This window comes from Heloderma suspectum, chromosome 4 (assembly GCF_057233095.1).
Source record: "Heloderma suspectum isolate Gila_16-S chromosome 4, 16-S_ref, whole genome shotgun sequence".
NCBI lineage: Eukaryota > Metazoa > Chordata > Lepidosauria > Squamata > Helodermatidae > Heloderma > Heloderma suspectum.
The window spans coordinates 7532795-7553330 of NC_139461.1; the positions used below are offsets into that span (position 1 = coordinate 7532795).

A 20536-nucleotide genomic window follows, 5' to 3' on the forward strand; every position below is an offset into this window, starting at 1 on the left:
AAAGTTGGGGAGGGGATTCAACTTTCCTCCATGGTTGACGCTGGTTTCTTATACCAGGCAGGTGGTCACCATGTCTTGTCTCTCGTGTCTTGTTTTTCCCAGTCAGAGGACCTTGGCGCCTGCGTGCAGTTTGAGAGCAGCCGACAGAACAGGAACATGATGCCTAGCACCAGCTGTGTCTTCCCCACCTTCAACCTGAGGAAGCCTTCCTCCGAGACGGACATTGAGAACTGGGCCTCCAAGCACTTCAACAAGCACACCCAGGGCCTCTTCCGGCGCAAGGTCTCCATCGCCAACATGCTGGCTTGGAGCAGTGAGTCCATCAAGAAGCCCATGATCATGACCACTGACCGCAACGTCAAGAAGGAGGCCTGCGAGATCTTCAAGCTGATCCAGATGTACATGGGGGACCGGCGGGCCAAGACAGACCAACTCAACGTGGCCCTGGAGATCGCCACCAAAGGCTGGAGCATGCAGGGCCTCCGGGATGAACTGTACATTCAGCTGTGCCGGCAGACCACCGAGAACTTCCGCTACGAGAGCCTAGCTCGGGGCTGGGAGCTCATGTCGATCTGCCTGGCCTTCTTCCCACCTACTCCCAAGTTTCACTCGTACCTAGAAGGATACATTTACAGGCACATGGATCCAGTGAATGACACGAAAGGTAAGAGCAAGAGTGGGAGACTTGTCTGATTTGGCTTTGCCCCTTGAGAACCGATTCGCAGACGGCAGCTCATCTCCGAAGTTGCCGGCCCCCGCGTCAAGTGAAGCAAGGTCAGCGGTGGGTGTTGGCACTGGCCTTCCCGTCCTGAGGCTTGGCAAAATCCAGCATGAGATCCAAGATGAAACAAGTTTGACGACTTTGAGCTAGACCGGAGCTTGCAGACATGTGTGCATGCATACACACAGAAACACACACATGTATACAACTGAGCATACATTTTTGAGCTTATTTATTTCAGTTTTCAATTATTTATGACCCAGATAAAATAATACTGTAGAGTAGGGCTGGATTAACTATTATGCTTGGGATGCTATAGAGTGAGGATTCTCCCTAACTGGGTGAGTGGGATTGCTCTCCCTGATAAAAGCAACCCCTGTTTCTCCTCCTTTTTCTGTTCCAGTGTCTCATTTCTTGAGATTTCCTCCTCTATTCCCCACCTTTCTCTTTTCCTCTTGTCTTCCCCTGTCACATCCAGTGCTTGTTAATTACGCTCCCTCTCTGGAGGAACATCTAAAATCCCATCTTCTTTTCCCCTTTAGCTTTCTTCCCTGATTTCATTTCATTCATATTCTTCCTCTAAGTAAAGAAAAATCATATAAACCTAACTTAGACAAAGCTAACTGAATCGCTGTGTCCTCTCTTTACATTTCGTGTTGTGTCTCTTTAGACTGTAAGGCATTTCTCTGAGGACATGTCTGTTTTTTAACTCTCCGTAAGTGCTTAACAAATAGCAATGCGCCATCTGGATGGTTAATAATGCAACGAACCATTACATCATGCAAGTGGTGCTCTAGGAGGGTGCTTTTGCACCACTGTTCCCTAAATTGTGGTTGACATGAGGCACTGTGGTTGTTTATGCTGTTTGCTTTAGACACAATACATTACATGGCTGAATTGAGACATCCTTATTGGGGGCGGGGGGTGGCGTTGATGTGTATCTGAAGTAATATGGAGCATCCAGTCATGGGCTGAAGTTGAAGATGATCAGTCAGACATCTGCTCTTATCTTTTCTGTCTTGGATGTTTTAACTGAGATTGGATCTGGGATGGATGGACTGTCTGTTCCCCCCCCCCCCCACACACACACACATTTTTTCACCCCAAGAGAGCGTCCTAAAGCTGTCTACAACCATGAAAACCCAATTCAAAAATCCAAGAGATGGAACCTAATCCCACTAATAAATTAGACCAATACACAAAAAATACAGAGAAAAGAATTAACTGTGTTTCTCAAAGCACCTCTCGGGGTTTTCCTTGCCATCTCCCAGCTCGGTTCTTCTCAGTGGCAGCACAAAGGAGGCACTAAGGCAGAGGTGTCAAATCTCTGGGAAGGAAGCTGATGTCAGAGAGAGTTGAGTCCCCCCAACTTTTCTTTGCCCCTTCTCCATGTTCTGCTGGTGAGTCTGAGATGCTTGCTGCCACCTCTTTTGCAACGTTGTATTTCATCCGTGTCCCACTAAGTGCGTCATTCCACTATAAATGTCGGCTGCAGTATGGTAGTCCTTGAATCATTGGCCAGACCCCCCCCCCAACACACGTTTCCCCCTTTTTTGCAGTCCAGCTCTGCAGTTAAAGCTAGTAATTGGTTATTCTAGGCGCTGTTAACACACGGCTGTTATTTTAAATCATTAAGCACCGACCACATTCCGGCTGCTGACCAAAGCCATGCAGCTAATGTTCTCTGCCTGATGAGCAGGAGGAACAAAATGATTTCATTAACGAGGTGTGAAAATGCGTTACATTGTTGACTTTTGTTGCCTGCTTATGCAGCTCATGGAGACAGCGGCCTGGTTTCTCCATTTGGGGTAACCACCCATTGAACAGGATGCCTGTTCTCCATGGAACTTAGGAACAGTTCCGCAGTGAGACACAGAATGCAAACCTGTGCATGATCTGGCCCCCAATTTGTCTTCTTGAGAATCCTGTCTTTAAAAGCAAGGGTGGCAAATCTCTGGTCCCTGTCGTTTTGCAGAAATTAGGTTTCAAAGAAAAGTGCAGGAAGAACCGTCAATGGAAAAGGGCCATGGTTCAGCACTAGGCTCCTGCGTTGCGTGCATGACATCTAGCTGAAAAGTATTTTGGGTAGCACGTCTGGAAAGGATCTCTGTTCTGAAAGGCCTGGAGAGCTGCTATTGGTCAGAGTAGACTGTGGTCTGTTTGGACAGTTTGCAAAAGCCTTTGGCTCAAAGCAATAAATACGACCGGTTGGCATTGCAATGACCGATTGGTTGTACTGTTGGTTTGGTATAAGGCAAGTCTCTCTCTTTTTCCTTTTTATCGTTTTAACCAGTAAAAAGCCCTAGTGTTCAGTGTTGGCAGCTGAAAGTCCCATCTAGGCCCAATGAGTAGTGTCATTCACTCTGCCTCCCTGACATCTGAATGCCTTGTTTCCCTTTGCTGAAAAATTCCCCTTAAACCGACTTTTTCCTTACTGATTTCTCCCCAGCCCCACAAAAAGCCTCACTGGCTTTCTCTTGTTTTGGAAAGGAAGGACCAACCCAGGTGGCTCTCTAGTAATCCTCTAACGCAGGGGAGGGGAAACTCTGGCCCGTAGGCCTAATCCAGCCTGCGGAGGTTCACCATCTGGCCTGCAGAGCCCTCCTGCAAGCCAGGTGAGCATTGTCAGCTGAGCCGAAGGCCGGAGGAGCACTCTGGCCCTCTGGCTCAGCCGGGGTAGCTTCGCCCATGTGACGCCTTCCCATTGGGAGAGGTACCACGTGGGCAGGTCCCGCTGCTGTATTCACTGCACAAATGCACTCCTACTTGCTTAGAGTCAGCATGGACAGAAATGTAATAAAATACCGGGTTGCAGGGTGTTCTTGTGCATGAATTTCTCTCTCCAGGATCTAAACCACAGGTGGGGAATCTCCAGACCACAGGAGGTCCCCGTCCCGCCAGCTCCCCTGCTGAATGTCACTCACGCCTTGTTGCAACCATTCGCAGGGCACTTATGAGAAAGGCTGCTTCCGCGCTAGAGTGCCATGGACTACGCTTCGCCTTGTAGGAAGCTACCTGAGTCAGGGCACTGGGCCACCTAGCTTCGTATTGTCCACTGTGACTGGCAGCACCTCTCCAGGGTTTCACACGAGGGTCTTGTTTCCCAGGTCTACTTGGAGCTGTTGGGGACTGAACATGGAACTCTTTGCATGCAACACAGGTGCTCTACCAGTAAACTATGGCCCTTCTCCGAACCCTTAGGGATAGTGTATCCCTTCACAGAGCTAGATTCTTCTAAGAAAAGTGGGGGTCATACTCTGTACCCCTAGTGCAAAAGTAGTTTGAAAAGAGAAGGAGACGGGTGCATCTTGTTCCTGCATTAAATCAGTGCTAACTTTCCAGCATGGGTGGATGGTGGGGGTGGGAGTGGGGGTGGGGTTTGGGTACAGAATCTACAGTTCATTCTTCTCTCCGTAGCCAAGATGTGAGACATAAGAGAGGGCAGATGTAGGGCAGCCTCTCCTGAGTGTCTCACAAAGTTTTCCCCTGTGAGAATCCAGATGAGCAACAAAGAGTATGCCAGCTCCGCGTTAATGTATTAAAAAAGAGGCAAACATGTTTGCCCCTTCTTTGATCATCGTCAGGACCATTTTACACAGGCAGACCACAGGATAAGGTATCTTCAAGCCCTCTCAATTTGGGGTTCTCTTTTGGCAGTTTTGGGGATCCTGCCTTTTTAGGACATCCTCTGGAAGACCAGGAGGTGTAAGTCATCACTCAAGATAGAGCTCTTTTGTTATTTGCTCAGAGGCCGCTAATCCTGGCAGGGGCACATGGGCAGCAAGCACGACAGTGCTGCCCTGGACAGAACAGAGGCTGGCTTGTTCTGGGCCAGGGCCAGTTCTTTCCCCATTCTCCCCCCGCCCCGCCCCCCTGCGTGCTGGGCTGCAGTGACATCACATCCCCTGTCCTTCATCTGCAGCTCTTTGTCTTGTCAGGATGTGGGTGGGCTGTGAGTGGGTGGCAGTGAGTGTGAGCAACAGGCCCTCTCTTGTGTCCCACACCTTTTGGGCTTTGCAGCAAAGACAGGAAGAACAGGGGACCCTGCACTGAGCTCCCCCAACTCCCCCCCTCCCCAATCCATCCATGCTGGAGATTTAGTCCTGGTTTAATGCAGGAACTGCCCTCAGACATCTTCCTGGTTGTGCCTTTCTTTTTAAATTGCTGTTTGAGAACGAGTGTATTTTACTCTCATCAGCTTTCTCCAACCCGGCACCTTGCAGATGCGATCAACTACATCTCCCAGAATACTCCAGCCATGGCTGGGGGATTCTGGGAGATGTAGTCCAATGCATCTGGAGGGCACCAGGTTGGGGAAGGCTGTACTGCTGCTTGCAGTGGTCAGTGGTCAGTGGTGGGGAACATGGGCTCTCCAGATGTTGTTGGACTACAACTCCATCAGCCCTAGCCAGCAGAGCCAATGGTGAGGGATGGTGGGAGCTGCAGTCCAGCATCTGGGGGACGACGACGTTCCTCATCCCTGCTTCTGGGGAAGGCCCCTTTTCTCAGTGCTGTTGCCCATTCTTACTTGAAGCTCCTTCTGGGTGGAAAGCGGGTGGGCTGCCTGTTCTGCCCCAGCCACCCTGGGAATATGCACTGCCCGTAGCTAGCCTCAGATTATGGCCCTGGAGCTGAAAAAGCATGTAATTTCTCCTTCCCAAAGAGCAATTATTATCTCTATTGGCCGGCCTGATTGCAACCCTTGGCAGCCATATCCCTGGAGTTCCCATGCACTCCTTGGACTATTGGAGGCAGCAAAAGCTCTGAGAAATGGCTGGGGCTGCCCCCCCCCCGAATGGCTCAACCAAGGAGAGGAAGGCTGGAGGCTGCGCATTGAACGCTGGACCCCGCTCGTCAGTGTGTGGGCAGGGCGGGGAGGCCCAGCAACCTCATCAGGCCCACGGAAGCTCTCCTGCTGACTCGCAGGGCTCTGCCTCGTCCTGCTCCTTGTCCAGCTGGCATCGCACCCATGCATTTTCTCTGCTGCCTCCGCTTCTGATCCTGACAAAGGGGAGGCTGGGGGGCATGATAGGTGCATGAACAGGGTCCCCAGGGAATGCAGCAGTCAGGAGTTGGGTTACCAGTGCACACCGCAAGCTACAGGTACACGGGACAGATGGTATTATGCTGACACACTGCAGGGGTAGGCAGTCTGGCACTCTCCGGGTGTTCTGGACTACAACTCCCATCAGCCCCAGACTGCATGGCCAAGGGTCAGTGATGATGGGGGATGTAGTCCAAAACATCTGGAGGGCTGCCTACCTTGACTATTGGAATGACCACTATTGTGGAGGGAGAACTTGACTATTGGAATGACCACTATTCTGGAGGGAGAACTTGTATGTTGCAGAGACCCCGGGGAGGGAGGCACGCAGAGACCCACTGCCCCTCGGGGTCCCTGTCAACATGGGTCGGGCCATCCCTGGTCATCACTGAAGGACAGTCTTTCCCTCACTTGCAGTGTGGGTCCCTGAATGTAGTGCCTTATTTTTCCCATAGGAGTAAATGGCAGCCATTCATCTGTATGGGAGAAGGGAGAAAGGGGTGTATTCAAAGGCACCGCTTGGGATGGTGCTTGACCTGCCCCTGCAGAGCCCCGTGTCTGTGGTGTGGGATACTTTGGGGGCCCTTTTCAGCTCTGTGTCTGTCCCAGATTGCCATACACTTTACTTTTTCTTCTTTGGATTCAATGGGAGCCATTGAGAACGGAGCATGAACCCTGTCTGTGGAGCCGCTCTCCTTCATTTGCATATCTCAGGCCTGGCTTCTGTTTCTTGATATGGTGCCAGAGTGTGACCAAATCTTTGGCTTACAAAAGCTCGAAACAAAGAGAGAGACTGTTGGGAACTGCTGGCTATTAGATCTTTTATTCTGCCTTATCTCCATGTTCAGAATAGAGATAACCAGTGTAGTGTCGTGGTTAGAGTGTTGGACTAGGGTTCAGGAGATCCAGGTTCAGGTCTCCGTGCCAGCCACTGACTCTCAGCCTAACCCATCTCACAGGGTTGTTGTGAGGATAAAAGGGAGAGGAGGAGGATCATGTGAGCCGCCTTGGGTTCCTTGCGGGAGGAAAAAAGGGAGGGAGGGAGGGAGGGAGGGAGGGAGGGAGGGTCCCTGGGATGGCCTGTTTTGGTGGGCTGGCCTTTCCTTCAAGTATTGTCAGGTACTGTTGGATCAAAAAGTGGGACAGAAAAGGTCTTCCTCTTCAACTGTGCACCATGGCACCATTGATGGAAACCATTCTTGAGCTGGGGTGCATGGGTTCAAATGGAACACACTGTTCATGTTTCCCTGTGAGGAAAGGCTACAATGTTTGAGGCTCTTTTGCTTAAAAAAAAGGTCACTTCCAGCAAGGGGGACACTATAGATGTGCATGAAATTTGGCAAGGTCTTGAGAAAGTAGATAAAGAGACATCTGCGTCCCTCTCTTGTTTTACTAGGATTCGTGGGGTGGGGTGTTTCATCCAATGAAACTGATGGTCTGTAGATTCAGAACAGACTGAAGACCGTAATTCTTCACATTGCACCTACTTAACGTATGGATTCACTGCCAGAAGATGCCGTGATGGACACAAGCTAAGATGGCTTTAAATGGGGCTTCAGCAAATTCCTGGAGGAGGAGAGGTCTGAGAAAGTAGAACCTCCAGTTTCAGAGGAAGTATCCCTCTGAATATCAGTCACAGTAACAGGAGAGGATTATGGCCTTCATGCCTTGCTTATGGTTGGTTCCTGGAGGAAGCAGGGAATGCTGGACTTGCATTTGAGGGTGTTGGATGCCCTGCCTTCCTGAAGGGAAGTGTCAGCCAACCCAGCTAGCAATGGCCCCAGCTTCTCCCATTTGATCTAGGCCCATTGGGGTGGACATGGATCCACAATACAGCTGGTCACCTCCATCTTCTGCACTGGCATTTGATGCTGTTGAAACCAGGTGACAAAACTCAGTTGCAGCAAACAGAATGTATTGTTGGCGTTGGAGTCATGTTGGGTCAACGGGCTGAAGAGGCCTCTTCCCTTCCCTGCTTCCACCCACCCATGGCCCAGGTTTCAAAGCCTGTTGTGGTGCTGATAATTATTACCATTGAGAATTCTCAGTGCGTGCAACAGCCCACTCCCTTGGGTTCTGTGCAAATTAGCTGGGGGAAGGAGGAGAGCTGCTTGGTGGAGCTGTTGCGATGTCACGCACACGCGCACACACGCAGATGCCCGTTTTTTGAATGCGAGGACAAGAAGAGTGAATGAATACTGGTGAGAAGTTAAGAATGAATCTAAACTTCCCTTATCCCAGGGGTGGAGTGGTTCTGAGGGAAGAACGCAAGTGCCACACACAGCATTGCGACTGACAGGCTCCTGCATTCATGCCGGTCTGACTCACGTTGAGCACATAAAACTCGCTCCTTGTACATTGCTGTGATCCATGCTGGATGTGTCTCTTGGGAGGGCCAGTGTTGAACATCGGCATTCTTGGCCCATTGGGGAGAAGCTGAGCCCATCCACACCAGATGCCTGCGAAGCAATTCCTTGATTCCTTTATAGCTGTTCTCCACCCTGTGCTGTTTTATGTTCACAGGAGCTTTGTTTTCTATGCCTGTGAAACCTCATTTGGAAGAGGTTTTAAATGGTTCATGAAAGAATGCACGTAATCAGCCAAGGACCGTTCGTCCATCTTTCCCCCCTCCCCCCCAGCAGGATGGAGAGAAGGGGGGTGTCAGTTATAGCTAGTGGTAACACTGCACAACCTTCGATCCATGTCCTTACTGTCGTGAAGCATTCCTTTATCTGCAGCATAATCCTGGATGTTTCAAAATGAGAAATAAGGTGGCTGTTCTTGTTTCTGTGTGTGTGTGTGTGTGTGTGTGTGTGTGTGTGTGTCTGCAGAAAATCTCACCTTGGCTAAAATTCCAGTGATGGTGGGTCATCCCGCCCCCCTGCCATTTTTGTTTTAATTCACCATGGATCCCTTTGGGTAGAGACATTCTCCTGGAAAGGGATGCACTCAAGTCCTGCTTTGCCAATGTGTTAAAAAGGCAGCCCATTCCTTGTTCTCTGCCTTTTTCAGTATTTGCTATTATGGTGTGATCCCACTGAGATTTCTTCATGGTTCAGGAGTGCTTTTGATGTCCTGCGAACCCGAAGTGTATATGTGTATATCAGCCTTCCCTAACCTGGCACTGTCCAGATGTGTTGAGACTACATCGCCAATCATCCACAGCCAGCATGCAGCCGTGCATTCTGCCCAATCACTCTACGAGGAGGGAAAGATATTCTTGATATGCACAGAGATACTTTTCATTTTTCCTTCACGTGTTCCATGGCTGAGCCCTGCCCAAAGTAAGCTCTCCATATTTCATTTTTAAGAGGTGTATTGTGCAAGAATAGATCACTGCCAAAAAACACCACCTCCCCTTTTCCACTGGTTTTTCCTTCTGAAAGTGTGTGTGTGTGTGTGTGTGTGAAGTTATAAAAATGTTTTATTCTGCCTTTCAGTTTCAACAAAATGACAAAGCAGCTAACATTCATAAGCTGCCTTGATAATTGGATTGAAGGGTGGATTACACATCCAAATAAATAAACAAAATTTAAAACTGTAAAAAATAGTACAAATTGAAACAGACAGGAGCTGCAGATAAAATTAAAATGACAGTACTGGATAGTTAGAGATAATCAACCTTAGGACAGGTTGAAATCTTGCTTGTCTTCAAATAACGGTGCAATAGTATCTGGGCCCAAACAGATCACCCGGGCCTGGGCATTCCACAAACTCTCTGGGCACCACAGTGGAGCATGACCTGTCAAGTGATCCCGCCAACAGTAACTCAGATGGAGGTGGGATACGTGTAAGGGCTGCCCAAGTTTATCTCGATAGATGGACAGGCTTGTGTCAGAGGAGGAGACCCATTAAGTATCCTGGTCCCAAACTGTTATTCATCATCATGGCCTTTATTTACCCTTTGTCTCAGTTACTCTTACTTGTCCTTATTGCCATCAGTAGCCGAACGTGTTGGCTATGTAGCATTGTGACATCATCCCCATTCACTCCACGATCCCTGATTGGGTAAGTTCCACCATGTGACTAATCCAGGAAAGAGAAATCGAAAGCTGCCTGGGTGGTGGGACACATGGCATCAAACAGGCTAGAGAGATGGTAAGCATCTGCAATATAAAAAAAATATTTTTTGGGGGGGGAATTCTACCCCATTGAAATTCCTAGTCTACACTTGACAATTGAAACTCTTAACAGCACAGTCCTATGCATGTTTAGATAGAAACTAAACTGGGAATTGTAAAACTTTTTTCTGTCTAAACATGCATAGTATTGCACCCTCAGCCAGTCCTCAGCCAGCCTTCCCTGACCAGGTGCCCTTCAGATATTTTGGACTACAACCCCCAGGATTCCTGACCATTGGCTATGGTGGCTGGGGCTGTTGGGAGTTGAAGTCCAAAGCCTTTTGGTTGGGGAAGGCAGCTCTAAGATGTTTGGCACATCTCTATTGTGGATTCACTGTGCCTTTCGAAACTAGTGCATTCTATCTCCCTTCCAGCATTACCCAGGCAGATGAGCCTCCCTGAGCCAGCTGGCGCAGAAGCAGATCTCTGGGTCCTTTTGATTTCATTTTTGTGTTTGAAATTTGTATTTTACCTCCCCCCCTCTCTTTGTGTTCCATTCCGTTGTCCTCATCGTTCTGTTTGTTTCCCAGTTACTCAGCACATTAAAGAACTCCTGGAAAGGAACAGTAAGAAGAAGTCCAAACTGAGAAAGAAGCCCAAGCCCTATATCGAAGAACACGATGGTAGGGTGTCATGGCCGAGTGCTTCCTCAGCACCTTCCTCTCCTTAGTCGTAGAAGCCCAACTCTGCTTCGTTTTTCCTGCAGCTTTTTAGCCTCCACTTCACCTCTTCTTAACGTCGGCTTCACGCTTCTCCCTCCTTTTAACCACTTATTTCGGGCGCGCATATCATCTCTGGTTGGCTCTAAATGCCCAGCTGAGGTTGACCTCTGCCAGTCATGCTTCCTTCAGCAGGTGCTGACCTTGGGCTGACCTTCAAATGGGAGGTTTTGCTGGAGACCCAATGCTTCTGTTGGGGCATGGGGGAGGGCTTCATCACTCCCGCACACAACTGCATTGGTGCCGATGCAGGTGAAACAGAGACGCGCTGGTGCGAATGGGCCAGGCGGCTCCCCTGCTCTGACTCAGGATGGGCACCGGTTTGCTCGCACTCATCTCTGTCTAATCAGCGTCTCGTGAGCAGGGCTGATAGATGCTTGTTCGCATGCGACACGGCCACATCGCGTTTTGATACTCCTCAGTATCAAACGGCAAAACCCAGGCTATTGATATGTGAACAGTATTTGGGTTCTATGGACTGAATGGTTACAACCACAAACATTATTATTACTACTACGTGCAGTATTTATCTTTAATGTACAAAGCACTTTACATTCCTTATCCCAGTTATCCCTACAACAGGCCTGTAAGGTAGATCAGTATCATCACCTGTACAGTGCAAAAGGGGGCAGGCCTTGGGAGAAGGGGGGGTGGCTAAGGCCACCTACTGAGACCAGGGCAGGGGGAGAGTCTTAACAGAGAATTTCTGCTTGGCTGCTCAGCGGCAGAGCCCCTGCTTTGCGTGCGGGAGGTTGCTGGGCTAGTCCCAGGCATTTCTAGCTTCAAAAGAGTCAAGTAGCAGACGGTGGTAGAAACCTCCCCCTGCCCAAGAACCTGGGGACCTCATGCCAGTCAGAGTAGATAAAACTGAGCCAGCTGGGACCCCAGGCAGCTTTCTTTATGCCCCCTTAGCACAAAGCTATGCTGGTCATTAAGGATGCAATCCTATGCATGTTTAGATAAGAAAAAAGCCCTGCAACTCCCAGCATCCCCCAGGTAACGTGGCTGGCTGGGAGATACTGGGAGTTGTAGGACTTTTTTCTATCTAAACACACATAGGATTATGTCCTTGGTGAGTCTTGCTTCATATTGTTTGGGGGAATCCCCCCGCCCCCTGCAGAATGCTTCCCGATCCTTCATGATGCTGCTCTCCATCCTCTGAGGTGGCCTAGACAGTTGCCTGCTAAGACAGGGAACCCAGATGATCTGGGGGCCGAAGTACTTCTCTGTGTGAAAAAAGACTATAGCTTTTGGGGCTGTTTAGTTTAGAAGAAAGATGGGGGGGCATGATTGAGGCTTATAAAATTATGCACGGTGTGAAGAAAGTGGATAAGGAGACTTTTTTGTCATCTTTCCTAATACTGGAACCCAGAACGACCCAACAAAGCTGCATGATGGAAGATTCAGGACAGGCAAAAGGAAGGCCTTCATGTTGCACATAGTTAAACTATGACATTTGCTACCAGGAGATGTGGTGATGGCCTGCAACCCTAAAGAGCTTTAGACAAATCCACAGAGAAAAAGTCTTTAGTGACTACTAGTGGCGATAGCCATAGGCTTCCTCCAGGGTCAGAGGCCGCATACAGTGAACACCTGTTGTTGGGGGACAGCAGCAGGGTGATGCTGTTGCATTCATGTCCTGTTTGCAGGCTTCCCATTGCCACCTGGTTGGCCACTGTGGGAAATAGGATGCTGGACCAGACAGACCTTTGGTCGGATCCAGCAGGAATCTTCTTGGGTTCATGATTGAGCAATTGTTTGAAGCTGCATCTTCCAACATTTCAGGCGGTGCATCATACAGTAGAGAAGCAGGCCTAGAAATAGTCACCATGTTCCAAGAGTCCTGTCAGGCAAGTGTAGAAGGCTCTGTCTGTCCCTCCAGACTTCTTTCTGGGAGAAAGAGGAGGAAACTCTTCCTCCTTGCCACAGGTTATTCCCGATTATAAGGTCCAATCCAGCTTGGGGTTCTGTAAGTGGCTGGATAGATCTCCAAGGGAAGTTCAAAACAGGTTGTGATGTCAAAATCCCTCCACTTGTTAGCCCCCAGTATTTGGCGTTCCAAGGTATACTATCACTGAACATGGAGATTTATGGTTCCATCTGTCATGGCCCAGTACTACCCACTAATAGACCTGTCATCTTGTATGTATTTATCTCCTACCTTTTCGGAGACATGTTTTGGTGGTATCCATCAGTGCATCCTGTGGAGGTATGTTCCACAGGTACATCATGTGGTGTGGCTTCTCCCACCTTGACCTTGCAATGGTCCAACCATACATTGCCACTGGGCCACCTACGCCGATGACGGGGACTCTGGTTCTGCTGTGGAACAGAGAGAGGCTCTGTGGGAGAACCCACATTTTTGCAAAAGAGCTTCCTGCTTGGGAATTCTTCAAACTGGCAGGCAGCGGGTCTGCATCAAGAGGTAGCAACCATGTAAATATTTTTTTAAGTCCTCAGCTGTGTCAGCCAATGGCCATGCTGGCTGTGGATGATGGGAGGTGTAGTCCAACACATCTGTAGATCGCCAGGTCGGGGAAGAATGCCACAGAGAAATTACAAAGTTGCAGTTGAGAACATCAAGGTTCCCTCTGCCATGTCTGGAGCATAATGCCAATGCAAACCTTGGCAGATGGGTTCCAGCAGCATGCTCTTCTCCCTTTAATCCTGCCTCCCCAGCCAATGCTGCAGCTTCCTTGCACCTGTTCGAATGCGGCATCCTAATTTATTTAAAACATGCACATTAACAGAAATAGATTGTGGCGTAATTAATTGGAGCTGGTAAACGGGGCTGGCTGGAACTTTCTTGCAGGTGTGCAGCCTGACTTAGAGCTGACTCTCTCCAGATGTGTGTATCTTTTTGAATTATCTGTACCCTGAACGTTGGTGCAGAGGCAGAATGAAGACAAGCTTTGGGGAGTATATATATTTTTGACATGTGTTTGGGCCAAGCGTCTCCTCTGCTTTTAAGTTTTAACCCTTTCTTATGCAGAATGGGATGTATGCCTCTTAATCCCTGGACCCCAAATGAAGGGCAGTTGTGGATGAAACTCCTCCAAGTGGCAAGTGTTTCATGTTTTACAAAGCCAAGCCAAAGTGAATAATTTCAGAAGAGCTGGAGTGTTGTATGTCTGCCCTAGGGAGCTTTCTTAAGCTGGGAAGCAGAGCCTAAGATCAATCTGGGATAAGACACTGTTGCCATAAATCTCCTCTGCATAACCTAGAAAAGGAGCAGGGGTGCAAATAGACATTTTGGAAAATACATGGGCTGCTGCTGAAAACCTTTTTATAATTATAAATAGCAGCTGATGAGGATTGAAACCCATGCTGTGTGGAGAAGGGGGCTTAACCCTTTCCTCCTCTGCCTGCCTCCAAATGAAAATACTCCCCCGACCCCCTGGTGCCGTTAGCCCCAGAAGAGCACTCTCCTGCTGGAGAACTCCATTGTCTAGGCTAATTAACAGCTGGGGAGGTAATTTTTTTGTCAGGATTGCAGCAGGGAAGGAAAGGGTTAAAAACACTCACAAGGGTCCCGAACCTGATCAGGCCTCCCAGCAGCTGCTAATTACAATTTTTAAAAGATTCACACAACTCCCCATGATGATCATCACATGCAGTTTGGCTGTTAGTGTGGTGGAAAAAGGTTTAGACACACATTTCTTGCCCCAGAAACACCTTCTGGAATGGCTACTTCCACCCCGTCCATCCAGCCACCCTGAGCTGCTAATTAGAAAGTCCTCAATTTGAACCTCACCTCTGCTATGAACTCCGTAGGTAGCTATAGGGAAGTTTCTCTCTCTCTCTCTCTCTCTCTCTCAGCCTCAGGCCCCTGACTGCAGTAGGGGGATAATAATGCTGACCTACCTTACAGGGTTGTTTTAAGGGTTAGAACAAGCGAATGTACCTGACGCTGTTTGGACACTCCAAAGCATTGTACAGATGCTTCCTATTCCTTGAATGGTTGCCTGTCTTCAGCCTTACCGATGGCCTGATCGTGTCTCAGAGCGTGTTCCTCTGCCCGCAGCAGGCAGGCAGTGACGCAGGGTGGGGCAGTGAGTGGCCCTGATAATGTGGGGGCACAGGTGTGTTTTACTGTGTGCAGCGGGGGGAGCAAACTGGACAGGGGGGCCCTGTTTTCACTGGTAGCCTTGAACTGATCAAAGTGAAGTTCATTCTAAGGGAGCATGAGAAATACCAGGTTGTTTTCACAGTTATTTCTGGGGACACCACAATAACCCTGGGCAGCCGGCCACTATAGGTGCAGATAAAAGCAGATGATGAGGAGCACAAGAAGAGCACTGTGGATAATTCGGGGTCGGGAGGTGAAGAACTGAAACTGGTTCCAACTACCTGGGAGCTGTACTGGGACCATCCTTCTAGTCCTGGAGGGTTCACACAAGTCTCGCTCTTGATGCTTGCCGAGAGCCTTTGAAGCCAGCGCTGACAGCAGGTCCTCCTTTCCCCATTTTCTCTCCTCTGCTCTGGAGCCATCTTTATTCGCAGAAATACTTTTTATTTATTTTATTTATTTCATTTCTATACCGCCCAATAGCCGAAGCTCTCTGGGCGGTTCACAAAAATTAAAACCAAACAACACACAATAAAACAATTTAAAATATACAGAACATTAAAACCACAATATAACAATACAACCACAATAAAACCTAGCAGCAGTGCAGGAGTTTAAAATACAGATTTAAAACAGCAAAGATAAAAATTTAGAAAGCTAAAATGCTAAAATGCCTGGGAAAATAAAAAGGTCTTCACCTGGCGCCGAAAGGAATACAATGTAGGTGCCAGGCGAACCTCTTTAGGGAGCTCATTCCAGAGCCGGGGTGCCACAGCAGAAAAGGCCCTCCTCCTAGTAGCCACCTGCCTCACTTCCTTTGGCAGGGGCTCACGGAGAAGGGTCGCTGAGGTCCAGGCAGGCAGGCAGTCCTTCAGATAACCTGGCCCTAAACCATTAAGGGCTTTGAATGTTAATACTAGCACTTTGAATCGGGCCCAGAAATGGACTGGCAGTACAACCTGTTCCTCCTTCCTGTTTTTAGATCTCTCCTCCTAAATAGAATTTGGCAAAAACTGCTGACTGCGTGGTCTCAGGGTGGGGTGTAGCTGCTGCTTCCCGCTAAGCTGATTAAAAGTTCCCCAGTTCTTGTGGATGGCTTTATTTCAGCAACTTGGCAGCTTGTATGCGAACTGGAGCTTGCTTGTTCAGTTTGCCAGAGCCCGCCTCGCAGGGATTTGGTTGCACCAGCCGCAGGAGCACAAAGAGAAGTCCCCAGAGGTTGTGAAAGAAGAACCTTCCCCCTCTCTGGCTTGATAAAGGGGGACTGAAAGGAGTCTTTGTTTGGGTTTCTAGATCTGGTTTTGCTGGGGGGGGGGGGTCTAGGGAAGGTTGGAACAGGAGACTTTCCCAGCCTTAAAAAAGGCCAGTCCATTGGAGTTCAGTAACTTTACCCGTATTTTGACATGGGAAGGCATTCCTGTGAAATGGCTCCATGTGGAAAAACTCAACAGTTGCAGCATAAGAGAAGGTGTGTGTGCTGTGAGCACAGGAGCCATTGTGCATGGTGGATCTCTGGAAAATTTCCTGGTCTTACCCATGGGCCTCTGACCCTGCTCTCTAACAATTGCCTTCCAATGCCCCCCACAACCTTTCTCTTTGCACATTGACAAAATGCCCTGATGAACTGAAGCAGCAATTCACGGCCCATAACAAAATGCCCCTGCCAGTTTCCTTCTCGCCCGCAGAAAACCACAGCGGCATTGCAGCACCCTTTCTAAAAAGGGAGTGGGGAGCATCTGAAGTCCTCCACTCACTCCAGGAGATGGCAGCTACAGTGGAAGAATGCTGTGTTGCGCTTGGGTCCTCAAGCAGAGCAGGGAAGCCAGTTTTGAGGGAATGCTCCTGAATGCATGCCTCTGGATGAAGTAGGGAACTTGGTGTGTTGGTGATTGTGAATCTGGAGCCAGACACTGGCACTCATTTGTTCCAGTCCATGGTTGTTTATTGAGCATGACGGCTCAACGGAACCTCCATGTTCAGAGGCAGTGACAGACTGGAATGCAGGGAGCGGCCTTCTGCTGAATCAGGCCGCTGGTCCATCGAGCTCAGCGGTGCCTCTGCAGTGTCTTGTTCTTGTCTCCATGGTCTCTCCACTGACTGTGCCCAGGGCCTCAGGCAGAGGTCTCCCCCAGTCCTCTCTGGAGAGGCCATGGATGGAGCCTGCGACCTGCACTGTACTCCTGAGCTACGGCTCTCCCCCGTGATGCAGGGGAGAAGGAGCAAGGCAGCTCAGCTGTCCTCTGTTGTCAGCTTCCCAGGTGTGTCTGGGAGCCGATGCTGGAACTGGTCAGACCTTTGGTCTGATCCAGCCAGGGAGGTTTGTGTGGCTGCTACACCAGAGCCCCAGTATGGTCCAAATGGACATGGAGGAAGAGAGTAGGGCCTCACTGAGCCCATTTCTTGGTCCTACATACACCAGTTGCTGGGGAACATGGGCAGGAGGGTGCTGTTGCACTCGTGTCCTGCTGGTGGGTTTCCCCGTGGGCAGCTGTTTGGCCATTGTGTGAACAGAATGCTGGACTAGATGGACCTTGGGTCTGATCCAGCAGGTCTGTTCTTCTGTCCTCCCTCAGGGGCTTGAGGCCTGTTCCTGCATAACCATTCCAGCAGCCTTCCCCAAGCTGGTGCCCTCCAGATGTTTTGGAGATCAACTCCGACCAGTCCCAGCTGGCATGGCCGATGGCCAGGAATGATGGGAGTTGTAGTCCAAAACATTTGGAGGGCGCCAAGTTGGGAAAGGCTGCATGACAGTGACCAATCGGCTGCCCCCCTCCCTCCTTAACCCCCCCCCCAATTTGAAGGTGGGAACGGATGAAGGCAACCACAGATGTGTGTCATATAAAGATGCACAAAGTGCATATCCAGTATTGCAGTCTATGGTGCTGATGATTTGGGCACATGAATGTGTAGACATATGCATGCATCATATGTACTCTCCCCCCTGCCCCCGTGTACCTCAGTACCCCCTTCCAATCTGCAAGGAGTGTGTTGGATGAAATGCAGATCCAAGACTCTTCTCCATGCAGCTGTGTAAATACTGACATTGCGCAGGGGCTGTGGAGAGGAGCGGGAGGTACGTAGAAGGGAACTAGCGTTGTTTCAGGTCCTTTAGTACCCACCACCACCACCACAAATAAGAAGCAGTACAAGTTTATCTTCCTTATAAACTTGTCTCCCCATTAAAAGCTCCTTGTGCTGACATTTGTAGATAAAATAATGGCTCAAAAGTCTCAGGATTGGTGCAGAGAGCCCTGAATGAACCAGCCCCAAAGCCTGGGCTGCATCTTACTGGCTTTCTATCTCAACATGAAACGTGGGTCCCCACAAGGAGTCTCTTGCCAAAGCGGCTGAGAATATCCCTCATGTGATGGCAGCAAGGACAGAGCACCGCTGTGCATATCCCAGGCTCTGGAGGGCCCTGACAGTCCCTGGCTCGGGTGGACGCCAGGGACCTCTCTGCTCTTTCCTTCCTTGAGCCTGACAGGTCTGGATCTGATCCTCCCCTCCTCCATTCCCCAGATGCATCTGCGTCTGCATTGCACATCCTGTCCCAAGAAACAGGAGAAGACAAGCAGAACGAACAGGCCTCTGCCAAGACAGCTGGCACTGAGGGAGCTTCACTGGACCCTTCCGCCCCTTCCCACGATGAGACCTTGCAGAGGGCTCCAGTTAGGGCGCGTGTCTGAAGAAAGAACTGTCCTGAAAGGTCAGGCAGCAAAGGACTTTAATGTGTGTTAGGGCCAAGCTACTTGGGACAATGGGACTTGCCCGTTCATGTTCCTCCTCGTTGGCCTATAATCCTGGGTCTGGCTTTCACAGCAGAGGGGGGCAGACGGAGGAGGGGACTTGGCCAATCCTTTGCCTTGCCTGGCCATGGTCTGTCATCCCAGGCACCAGTCTCCCAGTTTGGCTTGTTGCTGGTCTTGGACCCTGGCTGGAGAGGAAAGGAGTGGAGATGATGGATCATGGGGAAGTAAAGTAGGGGAAGGTTCAACCCCTCTCCCCTGCATGCCCTTCTGAGATCCAGTGTGGTGTAGTGGTTAGAGTCTTGGACTAGGACTCAGGAGATCCGAGTTCTAGTCCCCACTCTCAGCCCAACCCACCTCACAGGATTGTTGGGAGGATAAAATGGAGAGGAGGAGGACTATGCAAGTCACCCTGGGTTCCTTGTAAGAGGAAAAAAGGCGGGTTATAAATGCAATAAACAAAGAGGTAGGTCCTGATCCCTCTTTAAGAGGGCAGCCACGTGGTCGGCTACATGTGGCTGCCACGGTCATGCCTAGTTTGGCACCAGCCCCCTCTCCCTGTACAGTAGGGGATCTGGGGCAGCAGCTGGAGCTGAGTTCTCAGGGAGGGGATTCTCCATCCCTACCTTCGTGCATGAACGCCTCCACGCCTTTACAGAGGGTGAAGGAATAACTGAGAAGCCATCATGGGTTTCCAAGCAACATCTTTCTTGCCCCCTTCTCCAAATGGTCTCAGAGGTTGTTCACCCGAGTTTGTTGTCGTGAGATAACAACTGCCTGCGAAGAACTGGGAACTGTACCCACTGGTGGCTGCGATCCAGCTATAATTGTTCCCAAGTCATGTATTCTGGGAAGCGGGGGCCCTTGAGAGCCTGACATTGCCCAAGGTGGTGGCTTTCACTCTTGGTCATCTGGCTCCAAGTCTCAGCCGTTGGCCACCACCATGAGCAAATGGAGGTGCAGCCACTCTGACGGGACAGAGATTAGCCTCTTGGGCCCTTTTCTTCCCTCCGCCTCCTCTCCTACTTGCATCTTAAAGGAAAAGAAAGATGGGCTTTACTATAGATACAGGGAAATAGTTTGATACTATTTACTTTGATAGCCTGTGCCAAAGCGCCCGCTGCTTGGATTTGATGATCCCAGAGCCAGGAAGGCAGAGAACCGCTCTCTCTGTCCCTTCATTTCCTCGTGCCCCAGGAAACCAGGAGGTTTTGGTTTGTACCTCCTGCCCTCCTCTGCTGCTGTAATGATGAGGTAGAGGAGCTGTCATGGGGACTAATCCTCCAGGCGGGACTTAGCAGAGGTCCCAAGGTTCCACAGGGGCTTTAAAAAAAATAGAGCCCCCCCTCCCACCCCATACTGAGTGCTTCCCCCATGGACTTGGAAAATCTGTTTCTTAATTGAATTAAAATTCTAATTATGGCTGCCAAGAGGGAGGAAGGTGGAAACTTTTGTTTCTCCTCCTGGAACCATCAACTGGGTGTTCTTGCAGTGCTGAAACATTCCTGCTGTCAGTGATCCCCTTCAGTGGTGAAAGCGAAGGGGTCTGGGTTCAAATCCCTGCCTAGGCTCTGATGGGGTGGTTTTTTGGTGACCCTCGCACACAGTTTCCTAACTCAAAGTGGAAGGGAGGATGAAATCTGTGAAGTATTTTGCATTTCAATCATTCCACTACGCCAGGTGTGGGCCAGACGTTTTGGCCTACAACTGCCATCATCCCTCACTGTTGGCTATGCTGGCTAGGCCTGATGGGAGTTGTAGGCCAAAACATCTGGAGGGCCAGAAGTGGCCCACTCCTGCACTTCGTGCTCACAACAGTGATAACGCAGATCCCATCAAAAACCAGAGAGTGCGGGCTGACCCAGAACATTGCTGGGGCAGAGCCACAGCACAGCAGCAGAAGGTCTCGGGTTCAAGGCCCCTGTAGCGAGGGGGATCCCAGGATGCAAGGGCCCTTGGAGAGCTGCTGACTGCCAGGGAAGACATGGCTGCAGGCGATGGAAGGTTGGTCTGACTCCGTCTAAGGCCGCTTTATATGTTCAGGAGCATAATCATGATCGGGAGAAAGAGGGAGGGAAGTGGCCCCTTTCCCCTCAGTGTGGTGGGCTTGCAGGGA

The 20536-nt window shown here is 49.9% G+C and overlaps 1 protein-coding gene across 1 annotated transcript in view; it reads left to right on the forward strand.

Moving 5' to 3' along the window:
• The window catches only part of ARHGAP39 (Rho GTPase activating protein 39), a 197790-nt gene that overhangs the window by 162590 nt on the left and 14664 nt on the right, over positions 1 to 20536 (forward strand). Inside the window, exons 5-6 of the mRNA XM_084848589.1 lie at positions 103 to 664; positions 10417 to 10509. Of these exons, the coding sequence (XP_084704715.1) occupies positions 103 to 664; positions 10417 to 10509 (655 nt within the window). The remainder of the gene's footprint in view (positions 1 to 102; positions 665 to 10416; positions 10510 to 20536) is intronic.